This window comes from Mytilus edulis, chromosome 10, assembly GCF_963676685.1.
Source record: "Mytilus edulis chromosome 10, xbMytEdul2.2, whole genome shotgun sequence".
NCBI lineage: Eukaryota > Metazoa > Mollusca > Bivalvia > Mytilida > Mytilidae > Mytilus > Mytilus edulis.
This window is the reverse complement of record NC_092353.1, coordinates 49,260,176-49,286,325: the sequence shown is the minus strand read 5'-3', so window position 1 is coordinate 49,286,325 and position 26,150 is coordinate 49,260,176. Positions and strand designations below refer to the sequence as shown.

Genomic DNA, 26,150 nt, shown 5'->3' with positions numbered 1-26,150 from the left:
AGAGCATTGAGGACCAAAATTACTTAAAATTATGCCAAATACAGCTAAGGTAACTTATTCCTGAGGTAGAAAAACCTAACAATTTCAAAAATTCAAACGTTTTGTAAAGAGTTGATTTATAAATATGACCATATCAATGATAATTCATGTCAGCACAGAAAGTCACTACTTCTACACAAAACATAAAATGGTGTGTCACACTTAAAGGAATTATATGCGACTGGCATACAAGTAAGAGGTTTACCTAGCTATCAATCCTATTTCAATCCACCATTTTCGACCTACGGAAATGCCTATATCAAGTCAAGAATATGACGGTTGTTTTCCGTTCGTTTGATGTGTTTGAACTTCTGATTTTGACATTTGATAAAGAACTTTCAGTTTTGAATATCCTTGGAGTTTGGTTTTTCTGTGGTTTTATTGTTTAAAAGATTCTCGTTATCAATTGACAAAACTTAGTTCATTTGTCATTGATATAATAGTTTTATTGACGCAATGAATACATAGAAAATGCTTTATGTTACAAATGTTTGGCAAAACAAATTACCTATGTTTTTTTTCTGAAACAATGGTATGAAATAAAATACAAGTATATCAAAACGCTTCTTTTCAATTATAATACATATCTATCTTGTAGTTGAAAGAAACCTGTTGAATAAGAAACACATATCTATTTTAAAGCTGGAAGAAATATGTTGAATTAGAACCGGCATTATCTCCGTTTTGTAAATTTAAATAACAATCATAATTGTAATAGTTATAAAGTTGATACTATCATCGTTAATTAAGAGCTAGCTTGATATTGAAAAAAAAATCATCAATGTTTTCTTTGGCAGACTAGAAACAAACTGTTTTATTTAAAGCGATATTCTGCCTTGTGCATATAGTATTTTACAATCAATCAGAAAAACAATATATTAATCTAACGCATTTGTGAGAAACACATCAAACTCTTCCTACACAGTGTATACAGATTACTACTAAGCAATGTGAAGCTTTTATCACTTTAAACATGAAAACTCCACAGGTAAAACTCTTTCTCTGACAAAAACAGCTTGTTCTCTTCATAATAACACTATATCTACTATCAAAGAGAAAATCGAAGTTGTTAATTGTTGTAGCAAGGTGTTTATAAAAGTGCCGTGACTTTTATTATTGAAGCGATTAATAAGTTCACCGTATGTACATGTTCCTATGATAGTTTACTTTGATGTTTACCTGTTCCACGAGATTTTTTAAGGTTTATCATATTTTATCTATAGCAAAAATGCAAAACAAATCTGCGTATTTTCACCTCTTTCTACCTATAGTTTTTATCTTCTTACGTTGAGATCACAGTAGAATCTTCTTCGTAACTGCCAAGCGCGGTGCCTTTGATCTCACAGAGAACTTTATACATCAAAGCCCGATTTTTAATCGGGTAAACTATACTACCACGACCAAGAGAATTGTCTAAACAAAATATTTAGGTTTTATTTTACCTTAACGAGTTTATCGTGAATCGAACAACTGTGATTTTAGAGAAAGGTACTAATTAACACGGATATTAAACGGTGCAATTACGGATTTGTTCTCGGTCCAGGTAGAGAGATCTTTAAAACGTTTGTATTTCTGTCATCATTTAACGGAAGAAAACATAGAGGTTATTAATCAAGTTAATTCAATGCAAATCAGAAAGGCGTGGTGTAAAGGAATTAGCCAATGGGCAAACGATTATACCTGAATGAATGATGTTAAATTGGAAAAAAAGATTGGGAGGATATAGTGATAATTTCTTTAATTTCGCAAGTTATACAAACTGTTTTTCACACTGATTTTCATCATATGATATATATATTGAACGAAAATATGTGTTTAGCGTATATACGGATTACACTGTACACGAAAACTAAGGAATGCCATATAAATAATACGTGAACACAAGGATTTATTATTTTATAATTTATTTACGTGTAGATTAGATTTAAACATGAATATATGAAAATATTTTTTGGAAGAAAAAAAAATTGAAATCCGGCTGTATGTCTCTTTTAGTGAAAGACATTGGTGGATTAAAACGTGAATACCTCTGTTATGGTGTTAATTATTTTATCGATTTCGTTTTGACCTCTAATTCGTATATCAATTAGATTAAACGAATCGTTTTGATACGGTTTTTATTTTAAGCGATTGGTTCTAATTAATTATTTATTTTTACAAGCGATGAAATATTTACGGAATGGAAGCACATGTGGACATATTTCCTAATCTAAATATAAACTATTTACATTATTTGTTTACCAAACAATGAAGAAATATATTTATACTTTTTGGATTTTGCCTATAGTTTTTGTATCATGTGTTCAGCAACCATATAACAGAATCCATGACATGCCTCTTGATGTGAATAAACTAGAGAGTCTGGGTAACTCCGATTCTCTCATGAAAGCGCTTAAAGACATAGCTCAAAAGTCACATGATTGTGGAGTCAAAGAAGTTCCAAAATTCAGACGATACTTTCTAAAAAATAAAACTGTAACGTGCAATGATGGCTCGCCAGCAGGGTATGTACAATATTTCATTTATATGTACTTTTATAGAAGTGCGTTCAATTATCTCTGATCTTTGTTTTCACTGAAATGAAAATACGTCCAAAATATAAGCATGCTAAAAAGATATTCTATAAAAGGTGTTCAATAAAAGTTTTACACTGGTCAATGCACTAAAAAGACTTGATGAAAAGAAGTTCTGAATTGTTAATATAATAATTATTGCTGTAATAATCACAATAATCATGAAAATAACTACTAAATGATAATTATAAGTCGAATTTTTATGATATGTTTAATGCTGCTAATGAGCAACGTATCCGTTAAAATCATATGTGTGTTTCTTTTGCCAAATATTTTAAGTTAGTTAGAAACAAAAATCAAATGTTTTGGTCCGATATTAATAGAAACAGTTTTAAAATAGGACTTAGAATAGGTGTTTCAAAAGATATTGGTTTTTAAAATAACGAATAGAAAATTTACACGATTGTGCGTAAGATGGCTTGTATAACGAATACAACTGGACAAACACACTATAAGAAACAGCTAACCGAAAACTGATATAAACCTGATGCAGAACTAAGTTCACATGCAATCTGGTGCATTATACACTATAGTATATCAAAATATTTCGATAAACACAATCGCTTTCGGTAGAAAGAAGCCGCTATACGCTTAAACATATTATCGTTTTAGAATTACTGATGTTAACGTTAATTTAAATTGAAAAGAATTTCATTTGATTTTAAATAAATCATGATGACTTTTGATTGGAAAACGATTCTGTCAATATCAAAACATTTTTTTTGCGAAATATCGCCAAAATATAAAAATGCACTTTTATAAATAGTCTTAAATTTCATTATCGTAGATTTAAGTAAGAACTGTTATAAGTACCCCTTCTGTCTTTAGTGTCCACATATAACAGATTAATCGTTACCAGGAACTCTCAGAACCAAATTTTTTAGAGAGTCTAAATGATCAATATATTTTTCCTTTGATTCTATTATTAACTTTAAATATGTTTGTTATGTGTAGCCGAATTATAATGCACATCCAATTTAGATTCTAAAAGGGTAAATTTGATTTAATTTGCAGTTTTATACAATCGTGACTGTTATAATAACCTTTCTGCACAATCGCGACAATTATACAGATTCCTTTTCTAAAAGTAAAAGATAAAATTAGGATCACAACATAGTAAGATACATTCCTGTAATAACTCAAATTTTCACCTAAAATATTACAGATCAACCAAAAACCAATTCTTCTAGATAAAAGTCTTAATAGAATTATATCAAACTATTTCTAAATACAAGAATCAAAGGCATTCTTGACTTTTTGTCAACTCACTAGGGTATAACAGCATTATATCAATCTATTTCCATCAGGTAATATTTTTACGATGGGGATTACGGTTTATTTATATACACTTTGAGAGCTATTTTAAGACACCAGTTAGAATTTCTTACAGTGATGAATGGGTTATAGATCATTAGAATATTTCGTGACTATGAATAAATAAAAATGCTGTTCACATCCGCTTTTCTATTTACTGATGTTTTAGTGGCCTTTATTCTTCGAAATTAATGCAATTTGATCATAATTTGTGTCGATTTACTTCGTTTAATGGAAACATTACGTTTAATTTTGTTGGCGTCACACGTTAAACTCGTGTGAATATTTCAAAAAATGTCTATAACTGAAGACGCATGTAGTATTTTGGAATTCCTGTGGGTACAAACTGCTGCCCACTTATATTTTTTTGTTCAGATCCAAGAACAAAGTTGTGAAATTATAGAGCGAAATGTCTGTTTGTGTTTATTCTGAATGATAGATTAACTACAAACCAATGAGTTTTGATTTCATGATAAACGGAATCATTTGACATTTAAAAAAAAGATCTCACAACAAAAACATCAATAAGGACTTTTTTAATTAAACATGGCAAAGAGGTGCAAGTATAATTGCTCTTGTAATGACAAATGTATAGTATACAAATTATGGAGATGTGGTTTGTCCTAAAAGTTCTGACAAATCTCCAACGATTTATAAGAGTAAGCCAATACATATTCAACTAAAGGACCGTTTTCATTCATATTAGGGAGAAACGCCGAGGTTTTTGATACATATTGTTTAATTTTCTAATGAACACATAAAGTTTCATAAATTTTAAGTAGATTAAAATACCAATAAACAAATTTGGTACGTCCGAAACGCTTTCCTGAAATTTTTGAACCCCCTATATCTTTTTTCAAAGTTATTCAAGTTTTGTAATGATTAGTATGTTTCATCTTAAAATCGATCCCAGAGAAAAAAAAAAGAAAAAAAAAGTTTAGGATGTCGTCTTCACATTTTGTTTTTTAAGAGTTTTATATTTAAGTAAATCAACAACCACAAGTTTTTAAAAACAACAAGATGGGATGCATCTATCGTGGATAACTGCGGAAACAGGGGTTATAAGTACATTCAATATTTGTCTGTAAAGCTAGTCAACCATATCCCACATTTTGATAGTTCCGCTGAAAAGATATGAAATATCTAACTAATTACCAGCATTACTATTTTTAATAATTTTTCATACTTCAAAATAAATTATTTACAGGAAACGTATAACCATGTGTCGATAACATTCCGATGTTTTAATGAAAATGTGAAAAAAAAATAAACACCCTTATGAATAACAATTTCGCAGATGTAATGTTCTGAAAGTTTTGCCTTTTTTATTTCCCGGAGCTCGGAGCTCTATTTTGTTTATTAATGTTTGCCACACAATGTTTAGCCATCAGCTCAAAAACGTTTCGGTAATTTGCTTTCTTATTTTGAGATAGGTTTTGTCTCTAACATTTAGGGGCATTCCTTTTTGCTACTCATGTTTGCTCCAAAACGTTTGCATGTAAGCGAACTTGATCAAAGTTATATATTCTAAATACATCTGTTATTTGCTAAGAAACCTGTATCTTTCGTTTAATTTACTACCTTTGAATCAGTTGCACGCAGCACATGAATAGAAAGATCCGCAGTTCCTTAGAGACCCGGAGCTCACATATCTTTAGCCCCGATCCCCTAACCTCTCGCTGCATCGGAGCCCTTTCATTTGAGCCCGGAACTAAAAAGCATTACTCAAAGGAGCACGGAATAAATAAAATTGAGCTATACGACCCAAAACATAGATAAAAGGAGCAAGAAACAAAAAATTATGTGCCTGGTTAGTGGAGCCCTCGATAAACTAGATTGAAGCCTAAGCCACTTGAAGAACCAAGAGCTAAGATCCAAGAGCCAGAGCCAGAGACAGCATTATCCTCTAATATATCAATAATTAGTTGTAATGTGAATACATCGCCTTCAAAAAGCAGAAAGACATATATCAGGTATATATATGCACTAAAACCGATGCTTTCCTATTATGTTTGAATAATTATTCTGACCCAGTGGAAAATCCTAGGCGGTAAACAGCGGTAAACAGGGGTAATATATATCAAAAAGATTTTCTATCTAGTCGTGTCAATCAAACAATCCCGTATCCTTTATACTATAAAAACTTCAATCATAGTTGTGTTTGTATCTGATATGTTTATACTTTCATTAATAAAACGATAGGTTTATAATTTGCTCTTCTTAACTGGATCTTTTATAGTTGGTATTGCGATCAAAATGGACGAATGATCAGCCACTCTTTATAACAAATAACTTTTTAAACATCACAGCAAAAAATTGTCTTTGAACACTTTTGTGATTGGTAACAGGTTTTTGATGTATTTACCCTTAAGACCCAAGTTAAGGGAACCATTTTCCTTCGTCCGTGTCGTATGATTTAGATACATAAAGAATATCGAAGATAAAAGGGTCGAAATAAACGAAGATAAAAGGGTCGAAATAAAGAATTGTAATTACCTGGGACTTATAAAGAGAAAAGCAGAGAAGATATATTTTTCATACAGTGACTCAATTTTAAGTCAATATACTTAAATAGCAGAAAAAAATGATCAAATATGAACTTTCTACATGTTCTGTCAATTTTCATGGGTTATTGTCAAGGCTAGCTCTTTTGTATTTAAACTTAAATAGCCCTGCACAAAACTAAATTAAACAAATTATTGGACAAATTTAAATCTTAGCGTTTGAACGTTAATGTTGTGTACATTAGAAAAAGACTTATGGGACAAGATCCAAAATCTCAAAATTAAAACAATTTAATTGTGGTTGTTGTTAATTAAGACACTTACAGATCTTAATCCTCATTTCAAATGAGAATTAAGTTAAGGTTTTTTCAAAAGAGGGACGAAAGATACCAGAGAGAGAGTCAAACTCATAGATAGAAAACTTATGTTAAGACAGTACTTCTTAAGCTGGATTAGCTTTTTACCTTTTTACCCCCTCTTTGAATGTAGTATTTGCCGCTGGACGTAATGCATCAGTCAAGTATTTAACTTCTATATAAGAATGCCTCATCTTCATCTTTCAAATATATTCTACCTCGAAATAACGTTTGCAGAATTAAATGTTCATATATATCTTTCAAACATATTCTACCTAGTAATGGCATTTGCAGAATTTTAAATATAATGCATTTCATTTACTGCAAAAGTTCTTATCGACATCATATTTCTCCTAGAGACGCATTGTGGCACCTTGAATTGTATTTTCATCACAGGAAAACATTTTAATTTTATAACTTTAACTGTGATAATAGTATTTTTTCTGCAAATTTGTAAAAATAATCAGATCTTGTACCTATAAAAATGTACCTCATGAACTTAATGGAGGTGACGAAATAAAAAAAACAACTTCCGTTCGTCTGCGCTTCGGGTTCCATCTCATTACAAGGTGACTGGGTAAACCAAACAGACAAATATCATGTAAATTGTATCTAATTTGACAGGGTGATTATTTTAACAGGTAATTAAAAGATTCATCACATCAAATGTATTGTCCTACCTAGTGGGATAAGATATATGAAGCGTGTTAACATCACTACAAATCAGTAACCTTACTAAGTAGCAAGTGAACCTTGGAATTCAAACATATTTTCATCTACAAAAAATGCGATTACGTCTTGAACGACATATGGGATCTCTCTCACTATTATTTTAACAGCTATATTAGGTGGTCTTTATATATTTTTTTGTAAAATAAATTTTCCCTAAATGGTTTTCAAGGAAGTGTATTGTTTTAATTAAACTCCTGGAGCATGCTTCTTTTGTAATTTTCCGGTTTGGGGATAATATGATAATACGATTTGGTACTTGAAAACTCTGCTGGGTCACCGATTATCTATGTTTGGCTCTTAATACATGAACCCCCGGTATCAACTCTAGTTTACGTTATAAAATCTGAAGTGTTTCAGTATATATGATGTCTATCTGTTGGTATATCTCAAATGGTCTGTTTACACTTGTCTCACTCTTGTTTGTTACGCTTTTTTTCTGTGTCTTTAACGTTGTTGCATCTATAATCTTCTAGTTATGTGAGGTCGAATCCTGCTCGTGCGGATGCACTCGACCCCTATCTTAATTGATTAGGATTGTCGGTATTCCTATCGAAGGTCGGTGGTTTTCTCCGGGCACTCCTGCTTTGCCAACCATTCAAAGATTTGCCGTTATGAAATAGCCTAAACGCGGCACTTAAAAGTGGCGTTAAAACACAAAAACACAACAGAAATCAATCCTTTTTATTTTGCAATTTTTCATGTATTACACGCTTATACATTTCTTCTTACAATAATTCAAATATAAGGTATCACAACTAAACGAAATTATCGTATACAACGTGAAAGGTTACTTCAAAATATTTGTTATCAAAATATAAACATAGCGAATATAAATATAATAGGTATTTTTCTTGATAATCACAAACAATTCCTTTGAACCTTTTAATCGCTCTCTTCGTATCAAGTAGTGAAAATTCTGACAGTGTTTTCATAACGCAGGCAAGTACTATACTGACTTTGCATGATAGGGGGTATGTACTAATTAGCGTTTGATGTTTACCGACATCAAAGAGAATCTATATCATTATTTTGTAGCTATTCTCTGACAAATTATTTTCTTTCTTTTGATGTTACCGACCTCTAGTGTTTAGTAATTGTATGTTCTGATCCTATACCCATCCGTCTACGCAGAACAATTACTTATATTTTATTGAAGTAATGGGGAAACTGCAGCAAAAATGTGCAGTATTCCAGAATTGATTTATACAATTATTACTTGTCGCCAGTTTTTTTTAAATCTTATTGTTCTCAAAGATAAAAAGACAATCAGGTGTAATTGAATAAATTCCATGTTTTGTCGGTTTCCCTAAAACATTCTGACAATAACGTGTGTTTCGTCACATCATTCCATGTTTTGTCGGTTTCCCTAAAACATTCTGACAATAACGTGTGTTTCGCCACATAATTCCAATTTTGTTCTGTCTAGTTTGGCTAAAGCAAAGAAGAATTGTAATTGAATAGAATATTAGAAGCCAAAATTGACAAGTGGCATAGGGAATGACAAAAATCTAGTCTGAGTACATGCATAATGTAAGCTTAAGCTACCATACAGTGAAAATAGGTATCAACGGAATATAAGTGTTTCAATGTACATGTACATATAAAAAAGAAGATGTGGTATAATTACCAATGAGACAACTATCCACAAAAGACCAAAATGACACAGACATTAACAACTATAGGTCACCGTACGGCCTTCAACAATGAGCACAGCCCATATCGCATAGTCAGCTATAAAAGGCCCCGATAAGTCAATGTAAAACAATTCAAACGAGAAAACTAACGGCCTTATTTATGTAAAAAAAATGAACGAAAAACAAATATATAACACATCAACAAACGCACCCACTGAATTACAGGCTCCTGACTTGGGACAGGCACATACCTAAATAGTGTGGCGGGGTTAAGCATGTTAGCGGGATCCCAACCCTCCCCCTAATCTGGGACAGTGGTATAAAAGTACAAAATAAGAACGAACTATACAAATCAGTTGAAAAAGGTTTAACTCATCAGATGGAAAAAATACAAGTGGACGTGGCCCGGTACTTACACATCCCGATACAAAAAGACACAATGAACAGATCTGAGAGTACTCTTAGTTATTTGACAGCTAGTTCAAAGCCACTAACAACCAATAAAAAAATCATGCAACTAAGACTAAACTATCAATCCGTACACATCCAACATCCAAAGGATTGATAAAGACGTCATAAACAGCCAGAGAAAAACATGACCTTGTGCAATGCCAAGTTACAAGTATCGACAGATTGTAGATCCATGAATATGTATATGCATATAACATATTAGTAAGATTTAGTTATCTTTTAGTTTACTGATAACAAAATCAATATTTATACCAATAAAAACAATATTCAATGATCTTATTACAGTGTTGAATAGGTAACCTTTTAGAATAAGTTTATTTAAAGGAGCGACAAGTTTACATGAATCATTTCTAAATTTCCGAGCACGGTTAACAACATTTCCGTAAAAATGAGGATGTGCTATCCCGTTTGAAATAAGTTTTCTACAGGTACAACCAAACTTCAAAACCGAATCTTTATATCTATGGAAAAATATAGTAAAGGTTTTAAGTAATTTATGGTAACGATATCCCTGGTTTAATAATTTACCAGTAATACATAGGTTGCGTTCGCTAAAATCAAAAACGTCATCATGATTTGTTTTTTGTTGTTGTCTGTTTAAGGGTGTTCATTGTTTTCATGTTGTCTTTTTCACTAAAACAAATAGGTAAAAAGTTTTTTTTCCCGAAACTAACAAATGAAACGACGATCACTTATAAAATAATATAATTCGATGTTAGTCACTTTGGTTCTCTTCCGACCTACACGAAAACCCTTCCCAAAGTGAGGTGTCAGTTTGGCTATGTTGGATTATAGAAGTAAATTGAAAGTCAATATAATACTTCTATGGTTGGATGAACAAGTATGAAGCCACGTCAGATCAAATGGAGACGTTAAAGTCGATGCTTCGTGTAGAGAGAGTGCCAAACTCTCTGCAAAGCTAAGAACCCTTGCAACAAGTCATTGAGAGGTCCGTAGGTGGTTTGGTCTCTTGCCAAGCATAATTTCCGTCCTTATCCCATTTATCCTCATTTTAAGGTGGCAGTCAAAATTTCACCGTTCATAATTTCGAACGGCATCTTTTGCCGTTTACTGGACCTACATGCTGTATTTATTGTCTTGAGCACAATTGATATTTGCCACTGAACGTTAACCAACCAAAAATCAATCAATGATACATGTGATGTACCTACTTTCATAAATAATGGTTATACCATGTGCATGTAGTAGGTTTTGTTGAAAGAGTTTGAATGTTGCGGGGAAGCTATTCTAGCCATGTATAGTGCTTATATAAGAAGAGAAGCGTAGTAAATGATTTATACATTGTATACATTTATTACGTAGACAAACAACATTAAACAAAACTATCACCCTTAATAGCAATATACAGTTCTATTAAAGATCACGTTTATCCATCAACGTAAATACAGTACTTGACCCTGAGGTCAATCTTAATCGTCTGATTGACAGTTTCAATTCATTTCATGAATGAAGATATCAAAACACCTTGTGTGCTCTGATCTGAGCAGTTTCCTTTGATCGTGTTACTATTTTATAGCATATAAATCTAATAATTTCATAAAGTTAAAAGCTTTATTAAATCCATTTCAGATATTACCTGAGAAAATCGTATGGTAGTAAAAAGTGGATAGTTTTTCTTGAAGGTGAGTAATGATATAAGACGGATATGAGTTTGGCTGTCTGAATAGAACTATATCAGCGTAGGAATTGAAAGACAGAAAATGGCAAATGGGCTTTGCTTATTGTTGAAGGCCGTACAGTGACCTATAGTTGTTAATTTCTGTGTCATTAGGTCTCTTGTAAAGAATTGTCTCATTGGCAATAATACCACACTTTTTATTATATAAATCTGTATGGATAATGGAAGACCGTGTAAAATATCGGAATATTTAGACGTATAGGCTAGTTGATTATCAATATCTTTATCGAAGATACTATGTTTTCGCTGCTTCTAATCGGCTATTTTTAAATCGTATGGCACATATGGGTGGTCGTCTTTAACATGCATGCAATATTTGCCACTAGGCGTTATTAAAAAAAAAAGAAACCAATCAATCATATCGGGTGAAATAATGACAAAAGGCATATTTTGACAGAGGAAACCATTGAAATAAGCCGATAAAAGTAGATTTAATGCTTGCAAATTAAAAAAAAAATGTGTGTGAAAATGAAAGCGATTTAATCGAAATGTGTACATCACATTTGTACCATGGACAAATTCCAATTAAGCTTTAAGATATCTCCAAAATCAAACAAAAGAAGACAGTACTACATTTCCAACTGGACCAGAATTGTTTCCAAAAATTAATTAGAGGACACAAAAGGGACAAAACATATCAGAAGTCAATGAAAAACCGTCAAAACCGTGACTGACGAACTGAGCAGCACGAAGACACACGATCACAGATCATCCATCAAAAAATTATTTTACGAATTTTTCTTGTATAACAAATTTTGTCCATAAATTTGGTTCAAGGCTAACTGGGGAATAGAAATAGGATCACTTTTAGTCTTCTCTAGACTAGCAAAAACACCATTGCCAAAAAAGGACGTCAATTTGAGGGATGTATAAGTACGCGACCACGTCTGATAAGATGGAGAAGTTAAATTTAAGAACCCTTTCAATACTGACCCTTTGGGGAGTCCATCTGTGACTATTTGCAAGGCTTTATTTTACCCTCAGAATCCAGTGGAAGCCCCTTCATCCTAGTCGATCCCAATTACAGGACCTACCTAATGTATGAACAGTTAATTTATCATCGTAATGATCATACATGGAATATTTGCCACTGGTCAGTCATTTATAAATGAATTAATTTTTTATTTCTAAAACGAAAATAATCAATCTGATTACAAATGAACAGAAATCTCTCAGAGAAATCTATGCATCATATGTAGCTCCATTAAGAGGAGGGCTCTAGGCATCCATGTTCCCTGAATCCGTCTCTGAGATAAGATATAACGTGCATTAGTATCTGTTATTTCTTCTTTTCCCCGGTAAGCGGCAACCGTCAACTGGTTGACTATTCTACTATTAAACATTTCAGGTGGCTACGAATTAAATCCTGGCATGCATCATTTTATATATACCGTCTTTAAATAAGTATTTGATTGTGACACACTCGACCTTGGTTGAGTCGAATAGTTTCGTGCGGTCCCTTTGACTTCGACAAAACGGGATTCGGCTGTAATTGTGCATGCAAATGCTTTTTAAAAAAGGATCAGTATAAAATGTTTGTTTGTATTATTTAGGTATTTTCCTCTTCCAGTTAATCAATGAGCAAATAGAATGCAATAGCTCAAGTTCACTACTGAAAACTACTAATAGAAAACGAAATTAAAATACCTGAATACATGTTTATGTACCAAGTATTTGTTATTAATCTTTTATTTGACAAAGATATGCAAAAATGCATGTTATATAAATATTCCGAGATCAAATCAATATAGATGTTTACCTGTAATCTGATTTCTCTTTGATATATTTTTGATTGACAGGTGGTTGGTACTGTTTTGACGACTTGAGCTGTCGATTACGATGGCAGAATACCGGATGGAGGTCATATATGAGTAGTAATAGCTGGCCGCACCTGCGTAGAGGTAATAAGTTAAGTCTACTTGAAAGGCAGAAAGACCCATAAGGTCACAATATCATAGTTGTAAGATCACAAGCGATCTTAGTAGGATATCCCTTTAATATCTCTGATTATCAAAAGTTAAAAATCAAAGAGTTTAGGTAGGGTTATATGTCTCTTTGAGATCATATTTTACGATTGAAGGTCCAAATCTGTCAAGCTTTTGAATTATACGATAAGTACAGAAAAAAATGTAAATGATGTTGTTCTTATATGAAATGTTGAGTTGACATTCTTGCTTCCATATTTTTACGACTTTGCATTTTAACCTTTACAAAGAAACCCTGTCATATACATGGTTTATATCATTCAACAGAGTTTGGAATTCTATGACTTTGTTAAGTAATATATCAGTCAAAGATTTGTAACCATAACTGTTAAAAGTGCAAAATGGCTGTGAAAAAGGCATTTGCAATTGACTCTTCATTGAAAGAGGGACGAAAGATACCAGAGGGACAGTCTAACTCATAAATCGGAAATAAACTGACAACGCCATGGCTAAAAATGAAAAAGACAAACAGACAAACAATAGAACACATGACACAACATGGAAAACTAAAGAATAAGCATTGACTTATACGTCAGAAAACACATATACACTTCCACCTTACAATTATTTTCGATTTATGAGTTTGACTGTCCCTCTTTTTTCAAATCATTTTTCACGCCAATGTTTTTTTTCTTCATTTTTTTTTGTATGGAAAACGTGGTATGTGATATATTATAAAAATTGGAAAGCTTGATCAAAGATTTTTATTTTTGTTCAGAGCCGAACGCGTAAGAGTATATGTTAATGCTGATTACAACAGTCACCAGAATCATGCACTATATAACGTCAATTTTAAGGAAAGTTTCATATATATTGAACATGAAAAAATACATTGGAATTTTCGGTTCAGTTATAGACCACCCTTGTGAGATTGGGAGGTTTAACAGATTAACAAAACCTGATAATTCTAAAATAAGATTTAATGCCAGATAATTATTTTCTTACTAATCAGACTGCTGTTTCACTAAATACAACAGCATTCTTTACATTGAAAAATCTCAGTAGGTTTTTATTCCACCTTCTATAGAACGTTCAAGTACATAAAATTCTAATGAGGAATTAAGATACGTAATTCATTGACAAACTAATCCATTTAATTTGTGGTCTACGAAGTGTATAAGGGTATTATCATCCCATCCCCAATTTTATATACATTTATAATGAATACTTTATATATTCTCAGTTATCTACCACGCGTTGTTCAAAGATCTTCTTGTTATAAAAACATAAAAATGGGTCTCATTAGTATACAAGTTAAATTTCATTCAGCCTCTGTAACGGAATGATCGGGTTTCGAAATATGTGACAAATAACCAGAGAAGGCAAACGTGGGTATGCAATCTCTATTTATGTACTGGAATAAAGGTGCGTTTGGAGAAAAGTACCGAAATCTCAATGTAACGCCATATAAATCATTTGAAACAGTGATGTTAAACGTTATTTCTACTTCTACTCCTTCCACATAGACGGTCTAAGTCAGGTATGGTAACATGCTTGGTGTTTCAATACTCGTCTAAGTCAGGTATGGTAACATGCTTGGGGTTTCAATACTCGTAATTTGGTTGTTTATTTGTTATTCCAACGGTTTTGATATAGGGATCACAGTTCAGTCTTTTCTAGACGAAACATTCGTTTGTCGTACTGAATTATAAGCCTAGCACCCGGGGGGGAGGGGTCCCCTGACGAGGCCAAAAGGCATAAATGTAATATTGGAGATTTGTCAAACTGTAACGCCGATTCCAAAACTGAAAAGTAAAATAATAAGGGCTAGACATAAGCATAAGAAATAAAGCTTCATTTAGAGTAGGTATATATATATGCAATACAATTTAAAAATCCCCAAACAATACAAAGGTACAAAAAACAAAACTCTTCCCTAATACTCTGACATTTTGTTCCGATGTTTCTTTCCATCAAATATCAAGTTAACTTTAATATTGAATAAGACTCATTCTCAGATACTTACGAATTCGAGAAAAACAGACTAAGATAACGTTTCAACAGGCTTTTGGCATTGAACAAATACCATCGTCTATCAATGCTGATTCAATTCTCTTTGAAGTGTCATTGTATTAAAATGTTTGAAAAAATAAAAGTGTACCCGATTAACTATAAGTCAATCCTTTCGTAAAAGTTAAGAACCGGTTTTTATCATTGAAATAAACAACAAACAACGATAAAAGAGCCAAGGTTTAGATAGCAGTGTAACAGGTCCGTAATTTAAGGAATATTTTACATGAAAATCTAATTAGTAAAATGGTATGTAATCGTGTTTAATTAAGACAAGAGACATAAAGATCAACATCAAAGAGATCGATAAGTGTGGTCTGTAAAAAATCACTTTTAATAGCCACATAGCATTCAGTTTAAATTTGCAGTGAATTTAATGAATAAATCATGATGGAATTGGTTTTGATAGATTAAGTCATGATACTGATTGAACTTTACAAGATAACATTTTCAACATGTTTTGATTTTTACTGATTAAAATTTGAATTTAAATCTTGTTATCTTGCAGGGCACGTGCTATAATCGCAAACACTGCACGTTTGGTAGTTTCTGCGTTTATTGCGTCATCGATATCGCACGTGTTTTGATAAATTGAACGAGACTTCAATCAATGCTGAACACCTATAATTTAAGAGTTTATAATGTGAATATTAAAACTCCATCAGTCTGATAAAGTTGAACTATAAAAATCATTTTTTGCAATATGAAAAGAAGAACCAGAACATTTATAAATACTTTAAACATCTGGGATTAAATTGTAATATCTTTAAATACGAAGACAAAAATATACTAAGACGATAAGTTGAATAGTTTTGCGTTTTCTAGGGAGTTTAGGTTGTTTCTGTTTGTTTGTTTTTCATGGTTGTCTCATCCTTGTCTTGTACTGTGTAAAAGACTTTCGAGAGATTTGTCTCAAAGGTGTCTTCCTCCTATTCCCACTTTTTAAAAATACTATTCCTTCTATTCCCACTTGCAAATAACAATAGATGTTTTGATAAATAATTTGTTTTTATAACATTCAGGGTTAATTAGAATTTCACCTAAGATTTACCTGTATTTTTTTTTAAAGCATAACATATTTGGTACACTGTTTAGGCATAAAACCTTGTTAATTTGTAATATGTTTCTTTTTTCATCAAATAAATACTTAAAAATAGAGGCATTCACAATTGTTCACCCAGAAAAGTTCAATTTGTTATTGATTTCCTCAATAAGTTTACAAAATTCGTTCAGTTCTGTACATTTTTGGGAATTCAATAAGTCATAAAACTTCAATGTGTTTGTTCTATTTCTATTGTAAAATGCAATACATTGTTTTCTACAATTATCGAAAGCTGAACAATTAAAAATGTAATGGTATTCATCACAAATGACATCTGAATAACACAATATACATTTTCTGTTTTCTCTTTCTATGTTTTGCCATCTTCCAGTTTCTATTGGAGATTTTATGTTCAAAGTTCAAAATCTAAGAAATAAGGATATCTGCCGGTCATCCAAAATAAATATTTCTCAAACTCCAAAGTAACTTTAAATAAACGATAATTTAATGCTTTTAGTGATTCCTGTTGGCTTAAGATGTGAAATAAAAGTATACTTTAAAATATAATTACTTGGACCAATAATCATAGATATAAAATAATGGGTGAAAACTTAACTTTACTTCATTTTTTATTTTGTTTAAAAAAAAACAGAGTTCATACAGATACAAAAATAACTTATTACCTGTTCTAATAAATAAAACACTGGTCAATTAACAGTTGATTAAAAAATGTTTGTACAGTATAATCCTTTGTTTGCACAAGTTTTCCTTCTATTCCCACATGAAATTTTACCTTTTCTTACCAGATTTATAAAAAGTGGGAATAGAGGGAATGAACCGTCTCAAATATTGTAACGCAATTGTGTGTTTTACAGAACAAAAACATTTAACAGTTCGACCTGTTAAGCTTATTTAATTATATTTTGATATGCAAAAAAAAAAATTTAAACATAAAATTCCGGTTTTAAAGGCTTACATATCATTCAAAAAACGACTAATGTTTTATACGTTCTTTTTTATTACAGTAAATGGGTTACTTTCATCTGATCCGAAAGAAAATTCGTACTATTTCAATGCAAATATGGTGTAAGTATATATATTTTTCAGTCTTGTAAACGTTTTCATAGTCATACCACGCTTTTGAATCTAGACATTCTAGTATGTGTTTGAAGCCATAACCATGAATTCAATCACTAAATTTACATTATTTCGTAATTCTATGAAGATACAACACAAATACAAACATAGAAGCATTATCCTATCTCTCTTGTTATTTATCAGAAGTTAATTTGACAAAGTTTGTAAAATATCTTCTGGAATAAAAAAAGAGGCAAAAGATACCAAAAGGATAATCATATGTCGGAAACGTCAATGACAACGCCATTGCAAAAACCGAAAAACGATCGAAAGACAACAATAGTATACAAAACACAACATAGAAAAAGACCGAGCAACACGAACCCTATCAAACACCGGGGTTATATCAGGTGCTCTAGAAGGTTGAAAACCTTCCCTTTTATTATAATTTTATATTTACTGACAGCTACCCAATTGAAATAAGAACGTATTAATTGATTGCTGGTTGCTTAGCGTCCAATGGCAAATGTTTCATGTATGTTCAATTCTTCAGGACGAGAAATAGGAACTGAGATGTATAGATAATTTTAAGAACGTTGTTATTTTAAGTTATAAATGATAAACTTTGATAATATTAACGTTGGTTTGGAATCTATTTTGGTTTTAAATTTCAACATATAACTTAAAGATATTGTTATTTTTCAGTTATATTCCTTATTGTTCGAGTGATTCTTGGACGGGAACAGTTGTCCATGAAGGTATGTTTTATATATTTACAGATCTTGTCTGCTAGTTTAAGTCATCATCTACAAATCATATAAAAGCAATGAATAAGAACATGCATGAAGAATTGAGAATGGAGATGGGGAATGTGTCAAAGAGACAACAACTCGAACAAAGAACAATAAACAGCAAAATTTTGTTCTTCCCTGGCCGGGATTCGAACTCATGCTACTGAGATATCGTGGCACCAAATCGCCTTGTAATATGCCCGACGCGCTAGATGATGGAAATTTTTAATGACCTCTACTGTTTATACTGCCGTTGTACGGTTGGAACGCGCTAGACCATCTTGCTCTATACATATATAGTAATTATACTCTCGTATATATGTCATCCAATCATGCTTTTTCATTCCAGATGGATATTCTTTCTTAGGTTCTTATATAATCGAAGAAGTAATCAAAGAACTAGTCCCTAGAGGTCTTAAAAAAGCACAACGGCTCATATTAGCCGGAAGCAGGTTTGTACAATGTTTTTAAATGCTAATTTTGGTATTATTCAATAGGCATATCATATGTTTTTAGTTCTTTAAGCTTAAAATGAAAAGAATAACACTTATTTTCTTAAACAAGGTTTAAATCAATTTGCAGACTTCAAAGGTTAACGTAAATTATTTACACGACGAAAGAGTGGCGAAAATGGTCTTTCTGTCATAACTGAAATTATATAACAAGTTGTAATAATTATGCAGTTAAAGAGCTCAACGATTTTATGTTTTTTTGTTTGTTTGTTTGATGTTTTTTATATTCTATTTTCTAATGTCGGAAAATCATTAAATTTTAATTACACAACAAACACACACACATTGAGAGAAACACATGTATACTTATACATATAAATGGACAGAGACAGATTTTGTTTAATATTTTGTAGTGCTGGTGGTACGGGTGTTTTAATGAATCTAGACCGCGTGGCTGACTTGATGTCTGAGTTAGCACCAGGTGTAGAAGTCCGGGGTATAGCAGACTCCGGATGGTTTGTCGACATTCCACAGTTCCGAAGAGGAGAATGCTCCGATTCCTTTTCGTGTTCGCCTGTAGATAGTATACAAAGGGGAGTTAAGTAAGTATTTATTCAGAAGTCAGCAAGGGTTTATATTGATGAAAATGCCAAGAGAGATGTTGTCGTTAGTTTTGGTATAGCACGCATTTCCTAGTACATAACGTTCGGCACACAATGCAAGCTGTAATGTTTTGGTCCTACTAATCTCTTGGCACATTCTGCAATTCTCCACACAGAATAAAGCCATACGAATCAAAAACGTCTTACAAAGGTGTTCTATTTATATTAATTTACTTGTAAGTTGGAATATGTTTGTTATTTCGAATAAAGACCGCCGCCATTGAATTGCTGTGTCTCAATAACACTTTCATGACTTTGCTAAATGTTATTAAATCTTGAAAGACACACTGCATGTTCATGGCATAAAAAATGGATGCAAGGGGGTAATAATGGATTAAACAATAGTGGCCTTCAATAATTGCATCTGGCTTAACAATATTCTCCTTATTTTTTATTACAAGATTTTAATTCTATAGGAATTATGATTGTTCAGTAAATTTATTGCATGGACGCTTTTTTTAAGCTGGTGTAGGAAGCTTTATCACAACCCAATAAAAATGCAATCCGTCATTCCGAAGTCAAATAACACAGAGGGAAGAAAACCTATTATTTCTCCGATTAAACGATTTTATGTCAAAACATACATATGGTCGTCGCATTGCATTGTAGCTTTGCAGGAGTTCATGATATGACACAATTTACTAAAATTAAAATTATTCAAATTGAAAGTTACAAGTGGTTGAAATCGATTGCTCCCGTGGATGGAACACTTTATGCCTCATTAGGGAACAATAGGTAATAACGAGTAACATAGATTGGCACACGGGGTATTTTATATACACTCAATTAACTTTCCTATACGCACTGCATGTTAAGGTGATTATATCTGAAAGTCTTAATTATACCGATAAAATTGATAAAATTTGTAAATTACCTGTGATTAAAATCAGAGTTGATTCATTAAAAAGTAAAAATGAATTAATAATTTTCATGTTTTGTACTCTGGGTACAAAAGACTTCGTGTGGTCCAGATTGTTTCTTTTGATAGAGAAAATAGCTTAAAGGTGATTATTTACTAGGTCAAGGATAAAAGAGAAAGTACTATTAATTATAATGGCTTTTTGGAAATAAAGCTTTTTCAATATCCTGTATATCATGGTATTATAAACGGTTGACGAAATAGTTTTACAATAATACTAGAACTCTATATCGACCCTGTTAGATTGATAGCCTGCAAGTTTTTTTCCCAACTAATTAGCATTTAATTTAAGAAGGGGGATATCCTAGTATTTTTATAGGGAAACACGATGATTGAAGTTCATGGGCAAGTATTACATGCATACTGAGGACAGAAACAAATAAATGCCAAAAAAAGCTTAGGTTCAATTTCGTGTGCTGTTCATTTATAATAAGCTTTAATGACTGATAGCAGTATATTTAGTGTTCAGTGGCAAACATTTCATGCATACTGAATTTAAAAAAGATAGGTAAGTATTTTCGCAAAGTCAATGGTACAGAGCATGTTAAAATCGTGGTATCAAAAGTCCCTATTTGGACCTCATTTTCCCACATTTTTATACACCAAAACAGCCAAATTCTAAAATCAAGTCTGCCTTTAAATATAGAAATAATACTCTTTTATTTGCTAACAGATTATGGAAGGGAAATGTTCCAGAAGCATGTAGAAAAGAATACCCAGAAGACGAACAATGGAAATGTTATTTTGGGTATAAAATGTACCCTACCTTAAAAAGTAAGTTAACCAATCACAGAACAGTAGAACACATATTTGCAGAACCTAACAATTCGAACATTGTAAAAATATATTTGTAGAATTATCATGCCCTACTTGTGTTGATACATTGCTTCTACAACATATTGAATGTATAGTATATTGATAACTTGGAAATGAAGGCTAAGTGCAATAAATGAAAAATAAAAAATAAGTTTGAATAAAAAACTGATCCGTTGTCTGCGAATTTAAACATAATCTTGAACCAGACAACTATTATCACTGAGCTAGTACACATTTTTATTCAGGGGACAGCTGTCGCACGCTTCCGGGTACGGGGTTTCTTTTGCTGTGTTGAAGACCCATTGGTGGCCTTCAGCTGTCTCTGCTCTTTGGTCGGATTGTTGTCTCTTTGACACATTCCCCATTTCCATTCTCAATTTAACCTGTAATTATTTGTGATCATCCTTTTTATTTCAGCTCCAGTATTTATTGTTCAATACCTCTTTGATGAAGCTCAAATATCAGTTATGAACTTACTCGATATTTCTCATTTGAGCATGAATTCCAAGAACCAGTATGCTGGTATTATGTCAAAAGAACAATGGCAGTATCTCCATAATTTGGGAGAGGAAGTAAAAAAATCTCTCCACAACGTATCGTAAGTTATTTAGTGTTTAACATATGTTTATTGTTTAGTCCTTTGTTATCCCATTTTCATCCTCCACATTTCGTGATTAGTGTATATCAGTGGAACAACTAGATAGAAAACTACAGATCTTGAACGAGAAATCTACATTAATTAAAATTGCTTAAATGTCTTAATTACTAATCGTTGACTCTATAACTAAATTAACCCAGAATATTTTCAATCCAGTTAAAACCAATTAAGATTATCGGGAACATAACTAACTAAACTTTAATGCATAAACATGGTCGTTATAGGCTTCATCGGTGTTCTCATCACAGCATGTTCGCCTCGAATTCGAAAGATCGCGGGTTCCATCTCCGGTCAGTTCAAACCAAAGACTTTCAGATTGGTATTTGCTACTTCCCTGCAAGTACGTTAATGCAGATCAACTGAATTTATGTGTGAAATAAGTACTTGCCAGAAATTGAAATTCTGTTATATATTTCCAATTGTTATTTAAATATATTTACTTATACTTACACTTAAATGTTTCATTGCAGGGCTGTTTTTGCACCAGCGTGTCTGTCTCATGTTTCATTGACGAAAAGGTATGATGCTTTGTTTAATGATATTTTTAAATACAATGGCAAATGTTTTTCTATCATGATAAAAAATATGTAAAAATGGGAATAATGAAATATCTGTTTTATGAATTGAGTCAGATCCTCATGAAAACATTGGAGTTTATGGTTTTGTCCAGTAAATTTTGTAAGGAAAATATTCAAAGGATGAATCGAATTCCAAAGTTTTTTTTACAAATTCTAGGGCCATTTTCAGTATACTGTGTTTGAAATTTCTTTATAAACGAAAAAAGATTTAAGGTTAAAATTCTTTTAAATGTGATATTGACATTACGTACGAATATTTACTGAACCTCTATACAATGCATTTTTTCAGAGATTGGCAGTCTGTATCAGTAAATGGAGTTACACTGGCACAATCTATATATTGCTGGGAAAATAACTTCGAAAAAGATAAATGTCTCATAACAACCTCATCTTCTCCAAGGTATAGTTTAATAGAAGGCATAAAGTAAAAGGATAAAAAAAAATACTGAACTCCGCGGAAAATTCCAATCAGCAAGTCAAATGTCAAAATCAAAAGCTCAAACACATCAAACGATTTGATAACAACTGTCATAATCCTGACATGGTACAGGCATTTTCTTATGAAGAAAATAGTGGATTCATAGACCCAATAAAAATGTTTATAAAAAACACCGAAGATAAATTTAAAAGAAATAGAGCCCATATCCTGACAAGACAAAACGTTTGTATACATCAACCGACAGAAAAAAATTAAAAAAAACCGCAATGGTCCGAAGAAAATAAAAAAAAACAGGGAATAGAATATCAATGCAAATCATTTTATGCAAGATGTGAAAATTGCATGTCAGCCATTTCTGTCTGAAAAACCTGTGTTTCTGGAATGAACTTCGCCAGGTTTGATAGGGAGACGAGATTATAAAAGAGGGACGAAAGATTCCAGAGGGACAGTCAAACTCAAGCCATGGCTAAAAATGAAAAAGACAAACTGACAAACAATAGTACACATGACATAACATATAAAACTAAAGAATAAGCAACACGAACTCCACCAAAAATTAGGGGGGATCTCAGGTGCTCCGGAATGTTAAGCAGATCCTGCTCCACATGTGGCACCCGTCGTGTTGCTCATGTTATAACAAATCCGGTAAATAGTCTAATTCGATAGGTCACATTCATGAAAGGGAATATAAGTGTTTGATATTAGAATATAAAAAAAAAACTTGAAAATTTTAAATTTAAAAATCTTCATCTTTGGTATGGTGAAATTTATAAACATATTCTAGATTGACCAATTTCTTATTTCAGTATACCTCAAACTGATCCTCTTCTTAAAGATGGACCATCAGTTACAAAGAAACCAAAGCGAGTACGTCGAAGGAAAAAAAAGAAAAAGAAGAAGAAGAAGAAAAGGAAGAATAAAAATAAAAATAAAAACAAAAATAAAAAAAGAAACAGACTCGATAAAGAAAAAAGACGAAGACGTCGAGTGAGAAAACGGAACAGGAGAAAAAGTACGAATGATCAAGACATATTAAATACATTGTGCTTTTTGTCATTGGGTTGTTGTCTCATTGGCACAATCCCATATTTATCATTTAACGGAAGTAATTTGAAAATATAGTACTCCAGTGACCATTCACATTGATAAAGTTGTCGTTATAAAGTCTACAATTTTATCTAGCGTCTATTTTTGGACGTTAAAAGAGAGGCGAAAGTTATCAAAGACTTATTCAAACTTGTAAGTCAAAAACAAACTGACAATACCATGGCAAAACAAAAGAACCCTAAAAACGACAAAAAAACACCAACAACAATACACAAAATTCTATTTAGGAAACTAAATACTCAGCAGCATGAACCCAACAAAAAGGTGCTTCTGAAAGATAAGCAGATCCTTCCATACAAACTTATTGCATTAAGCAAAAAACAACTTCAAATTGATTTACACAGGCTTGAAATAATAAAAACTGGATTTAATTTTCTTTTTCTTTTTCAGAAGGAAAAAAGCGAAGTCGTGCACAAAGGTCTGCAAAAAATGTCGGCCATTGTAATCATCACGTGATTGAATCATGTCCTCTACCTCAGTGGTGTAATAGTTTTTGTCCTGCCTTCAGGAACCAGTTCACGGGTGAAGTTATTGACTTCTTTAAATTATTTGCTGATTCTGATATTGACAGAAATAGCATAGCAGAAATCCTCGGAAAAAAACTTTCTGCTGAAGAAAATTCAAATCCAGAAGAGATTTCCAAATTGTTAGAGAAGAAATTTAGGAAAAGATCTTCATTGACGTGACCCACGTATTTTTTTTAATGATATAAGCGTCACATGGATGATGTAATAAGCTGTCGGTGTAACGAGTATTTCTTAAAGGTTGTGAAGTCGCGCGCGGGCAATATTTTTGATGCAGCAGTTATTGTACTAAGTTTATATATTGGTTTACAGAAGGCATATGATTGGAAGTAAAGCAAAATTAAAAGTGCTAATAAGTCCACAGTATTTATTTACATTGCAGGAGGAGAATTGGTGTTTATTTCTTCAGGAAAGAGTTTATACATATTTGAGTACTATATTATAAAGCAATGACTTAGTGATGCCGACCATCCATTGAGTTAGTTTGGAAAGTGTAAATTTTGGATAAACTGAATAATTGTATATAAACATGATTTTTTTTAAATATCTTATTACTCTTAGATTCTCACTTTGGAGTATGAAATTCCTTGTTTGCAATTTGAGAACACAGTATGCAAGCAGCAAATTAAATTACATATAACATACTAAATCACTTTAAGAAAATACTTAATGCAGTTAAATAAATATATACCTCGGAATGTAAAATCGTTTTGCCTTATCTAGAAAAGGTCTTTGTTAGTTTGAAAATAGCGGGTTATTCCCAAAAAGTATAAGTTAAGATTTCATCTTGTACTGATGAACAGTTTCGTTAGTATCCATCTTATATGACCTATTGAATAATCGAGTGCTTGTTGAAATTTACAAACTACTATAATTTTGGAAGATGCAAGTGACAACAGGATATATTTAAGAAATGGTCAGAGTGTTATGATTTCTTATTGATGGATTGTAGACTATATATAATGTTTTGTTTTTACTTGTTTTTATCAGAATGTTGTAATTAATTCTTATGCGTGTTAACATTTTTTAATAATTAAAAGTTAAAGCTGGATGATTTGTAATCTTGTAGTTTGTTCTTTAAAAAAAAGAAGAAAGAAAAAGATGTAGTATGATTGCTAATGAGAGAACTCTTCACAAGAGTCAAAATGACAGAAGATGTCTGTTATTTATCACGTAGCATTGTCTGTAAAATGAGTGCAATAATGGTAGGTATCATCCGTGAAATATGGTGCCGTTGACCAGGAAAAGTTAAAAAGGGTAAATTTTCAATTAAATACTAATGAATAAGACAAATACAAGACATGGATTTATAGATCGTTCATTGATGATCGTGTAAAAAATGGCGCCCTAGACCAGAAATAATTAAAAAGGGTCACCATTTTCAATTAAATATTAATGAATAAAATAAATGTAAGACATGGAAGTATATACCGTTAAGAAAAACGAAGAAATATGAGTGTGCTGAAAAAATGTATCTATTTTATGACATGAAACTTCATGATGAGGGTTAGCTGTCTGAATTTAGTACCGATTAGTATCGTGTAGACAAAACGTGCATCTGGCGTATACAATCATAATAATTTAGATGAGCTTTTAGAATTATGTGTCTTCTCTACCATTCTTCTAGGAAATCTTGAAACGGGGATTATTAAATTGTTTTGGTGACTTTGTTTGTTTTGCCGTTTTTATCTATTGGCAAATGATGTGTTTGTTCAATTAATGGTTTATGATTGACCCTTTTGGTAACTTCCCCCTTTGTCTTTGTGTT

General features: G+C 31.9%; 1 protein-coding gene across 1 annotated transcript; it reads left to right on the top strand.

The window, feature by feature from the left end:
- Positions 1-1,092: 1,092 nt before the first annotated feature.
- LOC139491385 (palmitoleoyl-protein carboxylesterase notum1-like) lies at positions 1,093-25,443 on the top strand. Its single transcript, XM_071279040.1, has 13 exons — positions 1,093-2,543; positions 11,214-11,266; positions 13,122-13,223; positions 17,385-17,445; positions 18,142-18,194; positions 18,577-18,679; positions 19,093-19,281; positions 20,934-21,034; positions 21,494-21,674; positions 22,205-22,252; positions 22,602-22,712; positions 23,558-23,763; positions 24,249-25,443. Exons 1-13 carry the CDS (start codon positions 2,287-2,289, stop codon positions 24,542-24,544), a joined length of 1,761 nt encoding a protein of 586 aa, XP_071135141.1. The 5' UTR covers positions 1,093-2,286; the 3' UTR covers positions 24,545-25,443.
- The last annotated feature ends 707 nt before the right edge of the window (positions 25,444-26,150 follow it).